The 8,395-nt window shown below is 44.6% G+C and overlaps 1 protein-coding gene across 8 annotated transcripts in view; it reads right to left on the bottom strand.

Annotated features, from left to right (window-relative positions):
* The window catches only part of PARK7 (parkinson protein 7), a 24,814-nt gene extending 17,988 nt beyond the window's left edge, over positions 1-6,826 (bottom strand). For 2 of the 8 annotated variants that reach the window (XM_011938245.1, XM_011938240.1), the window contains exons 1-3: positions 6,688-6,817; positions 5,588-5,700; positions 3,054-3,155 (exon numbers count right to left, since the gene is read on the bottom strand). In XM_011938245.1, coding sequence (XP_011793635.1) covers positions 3,054-3,155; positions 5,588-5,677 — 192 coding nt within the window. In that variant the 5' untranslated portion in view covers positions 5,678-5,700; positions 6,688-6,817. Of the gene's footprint in view, positions 1-3,053; positions 3,156-5,587; positions 5,701-6,417; positions 6,581-6,681 lie in introns of those variants that run through there. The other 6 variants (XM_011938239.1, XM_011938244.1, XM_011938243.1 and 3 more) reach the window with 6 other exon arrangements.
* Positions 6,827-8,395: the final 1,569 nt, after the last annotated feature.

Consider the following 8,395-nt stretch of genomic DNA (forward strand, 5'->3'; position numbering starts at 1 on the left):
TGCCTCAGCCTCCCAAGCAACTGGGATTACAGGCACCCACCACCACATCCAGCTAATTTTTGTATTTTTACTAAAGATGGGGTTTCACCATCTTGGCCAGGCTGGTCTCAAACTCCTGACCTCGTGATCCACCCGCCTTGGCCTCCCAAAGTGCTGGGATTACAGGCGTGAACCACTGTGCCTGGCCAACAATACTTTAGGACTTTAAAAAGAGGTTAAAAAAAATCTAGTTATTAAACAAATTACAAAATAAAAATGTATTATGTATTTAGTGCCACCTATAAAATTTTTTGAGAGACAGGGCCTCATTCTGTCACCTAGGCTAGAGTGCAGTGGTGCAATCATAGCTCACTATAGCCTTGAACTCCTGGACTCAAGCAATTCTCCCACTTCAACCTCCCCTGTAGCTAGGACTACAGGCATGCACCACCACAGCCAGCTAATTTTTTTTATTTTTGTGGAGACAGAGTCTCACTACATTGCCCAGGCTAGTCTCGAAACTCCTGGGCTCAAGTAATCCTCCTGCCTCAGCCTCACAAAGTGCTAGGATTTCAGGTGTGAACCACTGTGGCTGGCTTAGAATCACTTTTAAGACCATAAACATCCTACTGTTGATTCAAAACCAAGCAAAGCTCAAAACTCAAAAGAAAATGTGTAAAGTATAAAATTCATTTTACTCCTTTTAGAATCTGCACTGAAAAACAAAAACACACAAAAGGTAACACCACTTTCTCAAAAAGCTACAGTAAACAGAACTACCATGTGGTCCAGAATCCCACTACTGGGCAAGTAGCCAACGGAAAGGAAATCAGGCACCTGCACCCCCTTGTTTACTGCACCAATACTTACACTAGCCAAGACATGAAATCAACCTAGGTCCAACAACAGATGAATGCATAAAGAAAATGTGAATATGGCATTTATACACAATGGAATACTATCCAGCCATAAAAAAGAATGAAATCTTGTCATTTGTAACTACAAGAATGGGACTAGAGGACATTATATTAAGTGAAAGAAGCCAGAACAGCAAATTAAACACTCCATGTTCTCAGTCATATGTAAAAGCTAAAAAAAAATTGATCACATAGAAGTATAATGTAGGACAGAGTGTATTAGAGGCTGGGGAGGATAGAAGAAAGTGGGGATAGGGAGAGATTTGTTAAAAGATACAAAATTATAGCTAGATAGGAGGAATAGGTTCTGGTGTTCTATATCCCTATAGGATGACTGTAGTTAACAATCATAGCTTCAAATAGCTAGGAGGATATTGAACGTTCCCAACACAAAGAAATGTTTGAGACGATGGATATGCTAATTACTCTGATCCAATCACTATATATTATGCATGGAAACATCACGTATCCCATGAATATGTACACTTATTATCTGTCAATCGAAAATAAAGGTAACCACTGTTTTAAAATGGCCAGACACTATATGACACAAACACAAACAGAAATGAAAAAAAAAATTATTATTCTTTTTGAGATAGGGTCTCGCTCTGTCACCCAGGCTGAGGGCAATGGCACAATCACAGTTCACTGCAGTCTCAAATTCCTGGGCTCAAGCAATCGTCTGAGCCCAAGTAATCCTCTTGCCTCAGCCTCTTGAGTAGCTAGAACTACAGGCGTGCACCACCATGCCTGGCTTTTAAAATTTTTAATTTGCAGAGAAAGGGTCTCGCTATCTTGCCCAGGCTGGTCTCAAACTCCTGGCCCCAAGTGATCCTCCCACTTTGGCCTCCTAAAGTGCTGGGATTACAGGTGAGCCACTGCACTTGGCCTGGAATATTTACTTCTGCTTGTCATTTTTAATTTGTTTCAACAAATCATATGTAAATGCCAACAGTCTAATTTTCTACAATCCAGTAATGAAAAACCTGAACTTATTAGAAAGGATTAAACTTCTTCCTATGTATCTGAGGACAGCACAGGGAATCGTACTCCAGGTTCCTCAGCAGTGCACAACCAGCCATTCGTGAGCCAACTCTGCCTCCTTTCCCGCCATGACTCTGCTGTCAGAGGGTACAGTCCACACTCCTGTCACCCTGCCCGACGACGGAGTCTGCAAAAGCGCCTGTGGGGGAGCATGTTTCTGAGGAAGGGGATGCTAGCTTCCAAAAGTGTCCATCGTCCTTAAAGGTAAGAGTCATAATTCTAAAGATACTGAAAAAGGAACACAACTAAAGTGGAACTCTGAAAGTATCTTTAGAAAAAAGAGGCCGGGCGCGGTGGCTCAAGCCTGTAATCCCAGCACTTTGGGAGGCTGAGACGGGCGGATCACGAGGTCAGGAGATCGAGACCATCCTGGCTAATACAGTGAAACCCCGTCTCTACTAAAAATACAAAAAACTAGCCGGGCGAGGTGGCGGGCGCCTGTAGTCCCAGCGAGGCAGGAGAATGGCGTAAACCCGGGAGGCGGAGCTTGCAGTGAGCTGAGATCCGGCCACTGCACTCCAGCTCGGGCGACAGAGCAAGACTCCGTCTCAAAAAAAAAAAGAAAAAAGAATAATGGCCGGGCATGGCACATGCCTGTAGTCCCAGCTACTTGGGGGGTTGAGGTGGGAGGATTGCTTGAACCTGGGAGGTTGAGGCTGCAGTGAGCTGTGACTGCACTACTGGACTCCAGCCTAGGGGACAGAGCGGGATCATGCCTCTAAAAAAGAAAAAAAAAGGATGGAAAATGTGGCAGTTGATTTATAGCAGGTAAAAATGTGTAATAGGAGGCAAAGATGCCTATGTAAGCCAGAAGAATACTGATGGGAGAACAACGCAGCCATCCATCTAAGCACCAACCCAACCATCTCGCCACACATCCAACCGGCCACCTATCTACCCAGCCACCCACTTACTGAGCACATTCAGTATCAAGCAATTGCCACATTCTACGGATACAGAATAGAAAGACAAAATCCTCACCCTCTTAATCTGTCAGGGGAAGATATTCAAGCAAAATCATTTTCTAAAATGAGTCTGTGCTAACAACAGTCTTAGACATTTCAAGAAACAAAGAAGCGTATGAAGGAATAACTCCATGTATGGATTACAAACCTCTTTTTTTGCATCTTCAAGACTGGCATCAGGACAAATGACCACATCACGGCTACACTGTACTGGGTCTTTTCCAGCCAGACCTGCAACGGTGACCTTAATCTACAAGAAAGATGTTACCACAGTTAAGAACACTGAAACATAAATTCAGAGTAACACTGTCTTTAAAAAAAAAAACCCTGTCACCTGGGCTAGAGGGCAGTAACACAATCATGGCTCACTGCAGCCTCCAGCTCCTGCGCTCAAATGATCCTCCTGCTTCAGCCTCCCAAGTAGCTGTGATTACAGACATGAGCCACCACACCCAGCTAGAGTAACATTTACACAGCTGCCCTGTGTTTGAAAGTAACATGGCAGGAAATACTGCACCACAACTATACCAAATTTGAACTAATACATTGGCTAAATATATTTAATAACTAGGTCTGCCCTGGTTTGCCTGGACAGACTCTACTTATAGCTGCTGCCCTGTACTCTGTGTGACTGGACATCCTTTCTCCCACAAACGTTCTGGTTTGGGTGACCAGTTATATGATCATCCTATTAATAACTCACCTTGCAAGTTTACTGTTGCCATTTAAACCTCATGGTATTTTTGTAAAATAGAAATGCAAGTCAAAACAATGAAATACTGCTTTATCTTTCAAAAATTTTTAAAGCCAACAATACCAAGAGCTGGCACTGGGAAAGTGGGAATTTTCCTACATTGCTGGTGGGACTACAAACCAGGACACTGGAGAGCAACTTGGCAAAACCCAGTCATGCTGACTACGGGCTGTCCTTCGGCCTAGTAATTCTACTTTTAGATATATAACCTCAAAAAACTTCCACACATTTGCACAAGGAAACCGACACAAGAATACTTATTACAGAATTGTAACGCTGTAATTAGAGGAATGGGTAGATTGTGGCATTCAGTGCAACACCAAGCAGCAATTTTAAATGAATAACTAAATCGACATAATATCTTCATTTCTGAGAACCAGAGGAGTATAGGGTTAACAGACTCTGGGGCCAGGCTGCCTTGGTCTGAGTTCTGGCTTTTGGACTTACTGTGTGACATGGGTACATTATTTAATGTCTCTGTACCTCAGTTTCTTCAACCATAAAATGAGGATGGCGATATTTAACTCACAGGGTTGTTTTAAGGTTTATCAGCACTTAGAATGATGCCTGGCACAGACTTAGCTCAACTTCAGTGTTCACTATTGTTAGATAGAGAGAGAGAATATATAAACTTGCAAAATGAGAACCACGGTCAAACGCTACCTTAAAGACATGCGTGGGGGCAGATGTGGTAGCTCACACCTGTAATCACAGCATACTGGGAGGCCAAGGCGGATGGATCATGAGGTCACGAGTTCAAGACCAGCCTGGCCAAGATGGTGAAACCCCATCTACTAAAAATACAAAAAATTAGCCAGGCATGGTGCCGCGCGCCTGTAATTCCAGTTACTTGGGAGGCTGAGGCAGAGAACTGCTTGAACCCAGGAGGCAGAGGTTGCAGTGAGCCGAGGTCACACCACTGCATTCCAGCCTGGGCGACAGAGCAAGACTCTGTCTCAAAAAAAAAAAAAAAAAAAGACATGCATGCATGGATACACAAGATTGCGAGGACAGCAGTTATCTTTAAGGAAGGAAGAAGGGGCATAGGACTGGAGAAATTTACAAAGGAGGCCTCAACTGTATTTCTTCGAAGCATTTGTTCTTTAAGAAATGAGTCTGAGGGGCCGGGCATGGTGGCTCACGCCTGTAATCACAGCACTGTAAAAGGCTGAGGCAGGTGGGTCACTTGAAGCCAGGAGTTCGAGATCAACATGGCCAACATGGTGAAACCCCATCTGTACTAAAAATACAAAAATTAGCTGGGTGTGGTGGTGGACACCTGTAATCCCAGCTACTCAAGAGGTTGAGGCAAGAGAATCTGTTGAACCTGGGAGGTAGAGGTTGCAGTGAACAGAGATCACATCACTGTAGTCCACGCTGGGCGACACAGTGAGACACCACCTCAAAAAAAAAAAGAAAGGAAAGAAATGGGTCTAAGGACAGTGCAGTGGCTCACGCCTGTAGTCCTAACACTTCGGGAGGCCTGAGGCAGGTGGACAACTTGAGCTCAGGAGCTGGAGAGCAGCCTGGGCAACATGGCAAAACCCTGTCTCTACAAAACATACAAAAATTAGCCAGGTGTGGTGGCGTGCATCTGTAGTTCCAGCTACTTGGAAGGCTGAGCTGGGAAGATGGTTTGAGCCCAGGAGGCAGAGGCTGAAATGAGCCGAGATCCTGCCATTGCACTCCAGCCTGGACGACAGAGCGCAAAACAAAAAAGAAATGGGTCTGAAGGAAACATGGCAAGACATCAACAAGCACTAAATGGGGGCAGTGGATCAACAAGTATTTATTCTTATGTAATCTCTGAAATTTTGTGTATATTTGAAATCTTTCATAAAGCACTTTTAATACTATTTTATTCAAAATGATTTAAAAATCCAAAAACATTTAAAACAGGAATGGCTAAAAATTGATGTGGGACTTACCCCAGCTCGCCTCATGACATCTACAGGGATGACCGTCTCCATTTCCTCTGCTCCTTTAGCCAGGATGACCAGAGCTCTTTTGGAAGCCATTTTTATGTTATATGTTTAAAAGGCTTAAAAAAAAAAAAAAAAAGATTTCAAAAAACTTCCACTGCAACCCTGAGATACTCCAAAATTTAAAGTTTAGGAACATTTTCAAGCAGAGTAAGTACTTCCTAGGGAAACGGTTCTCACAGACAACTGAATACGAAAAAAGCAGCAGTTTAGTTATCTTAACGTTGATTTGTCTAGTTTCAATTGCTCTGAGATGAAAACACAATGAGGCTGCTCAAAGGTGTAGTATTGCTTAGATTTTCTTCTACCATGTTCTCTTAAATCCAACTTTAATAATATGTTGCAAATGAGATTTTCTAAAATACATGGGTTTCTTGCATTTCACACAACGTACGTGGGATTTTCTAAAGTACGTGGGTCTCTTGCATTTCACACAATGCGGGGAGACAGTCTTTTTTGAAGTACCGTTTCAGAGAAACGACTAAACTGAATTTCATGGGCAAAAATTTAAATAGGGTCCTTCGCAATTAACCTGTAATTTTTTGGAGGGGATTTTTGTTTTCTCAGTTCCAATAACTGTACTAAAAAATTGTGTGTGGGGGTCAACAGTGTTAAATGTCGGAGCACTTTATGACTGAGAAAGATGGAAATCCCCTCCCTGAAGTCAACCCAACTACATTGTCTCTCTGTGCAGAGTTCTCACTGCAAACGACAGCTACTCAACGAGGTTCCCAATCTTTTTTTTTGCCTATTTAGAGATTATCTGGAGGATTCACCGTCCAGGCAAAACAGAGTTTAATAAAACGGTTAGCCAGTTCCATGCCGGCGAGAGATTAGGCAGAAGATTCTGGACGCTTCAGCGTTGCCACCACGCTGGCGGTCAGTCAAGTCCAACACCAGCGACTGGGCCCGACTGGGAGGCTGGAGGCGAGGGCGGCCCGGACCCAGGCCCCGCGCCGGTTCTGAGCCAGCGAGACACCGTCCAGCGCCCCCACGCCGCCCAGCGCCACGGCCCACACACGCGCCGCGCCCCCGCTGGCCCTGACCTCACCCCGCCCTTCTTCCTGCAGACGCAGCGCCCCGGCCCGGAGCGGACCACTCACCCAACACCAGGCTGAAAGTGAACGCACGCCAGCACGCATGCGCGCCGCCCGGCCTCCCTCAGCACCACACTGCGCAGACTCAAGCCGCCTTGGCATCACCTGCGTCACGTCCGGCCGAGCCTACCTCCGACTGAGGCGGGGGTGGCGCCGGGGCGTTTCTAGTTGGACAGCCCTGGGTGAGGCGGCTCGCTCCCGCATGGAATCCCCCACGAATGGCACAGTCCGGCCTTCCCCGACGCCCGCGGGGCTTAACTGTCTCGGCAGCCACTCTCCGTGAGGAGCCGGTCCGTGGAGCTGCGGAGGTACTGGCTTTGTTGTTAGAGGGGTTCCTTAGTTCGCGCTCCGTGCACGGTTCCTCCCTTTGCGTTGTTCCTTTTCTGGAGCGCCTTCCTGTGTCGCCCCTGGTCTGTGAGGGCTCTGGTCCAGCCTCCCCTGGGCCTCTCCCCCACGCCTGGTCTCCCGAGACTCTTGCGCATTTATTCACACCCGGATGTCTCAGGGGTGTGAATTTTTTTCCTCAGCATTGTTTTTTTTTTTTAACGACCCTGATGCTGCCGCATCCACAGGATTAGAGCAATGCTGAGCACATAAGTCTAATAAGTACCAAGTTGGTCAGATGTATTTACATCATAATCTCAACTTGTCTTTATTGATATGTAAGAGACGTGTTTTCTAAGTACATGTGCTATTTTGATACTTTAATACAATGTGTAATGATTAAATCAGGGTAAATGAGATATCACCTGAAACATTTGTCTTTATACCGGGAACATTCCAGTTACTCTCTTCTATAATAACATTTTTAAATATACAACAGATTACTGTTAACTATAGTCACTCTACAGAACTATCCAACACTAGGTCTTATTCCCTCTTGAGACCACAGATCACCTGGTGACCATCAAACAGGCCCCTTATCTGAGGAATTTAGAATTAGATAACCCTGTTATCTAAAGTTGGCACCTGGTACCAGGTTAAATCAAAGGAAATAGAGCCCCAAATTCTTAAATGAACTTAGAAGGATCCTGGCTAAATGAACCCAACTTGGATTGAATTTGCAAAAGGTAAGACGTTGGAAAAGGGACATGAAAAATCCACCACGGCGTGCTCAGTCCTCTCTTGCTGAGGCTGCAGTCTTCTGCAGCATTCTTTCTAATAAAACTTACCTTTTTCAAACCTATATTGCTGTCCATAAATTACTCTTACCAACCAGCAAGTCAACCACTTTCTGATGCTGGGACTCTTGACACCTCGCCCAGCACTTCTACCTATTTTTGTACCTATTAATCAGCCTGTTCATCCCCTTCTCCTGGCTACCTTTCCTGGCCTCTGGTAACCACCAACCTATCTTCATGAGATCCGCTTTTCAAGTTCCCATTTATGAGTGCAATCGTGATACTTTTATTTGCCTGACTTGTTTCACTTAACATAATGACCTCCAGGTCCATCAGTGTTGTTGCAAATAGGATTTTATTATTTTTTATGGCTGAATAGTATTCCATTGTGTATATTTACATTTTGTTTATCCAGTCATCCATTGATGAACACTTTGGTTGATTCCATATTTTGGCTATTGTGAACACTGCTAATAAGCATGGGAATGCAAATATCTCTTTGATATATTGATTTCCTTTTTTTTTTTTTTTTTTTG

The sequence above is a fragment of the Colobus angolensis genome, unplaced genomic scaffold, assembly GCF_000951035.1.
Source record: "Colobus angolensis palliatus isolate OR3802 unplaced genomic scaffold, Cang.pa_1.0 Scaffold170, whole genome shotgun sequence".
Lineage (NCBI taxonomy): Eukaryota > Metazoa > Chordata > Mammalia > Primates > Cercopithecidae > Colobus > Colobus angolensis.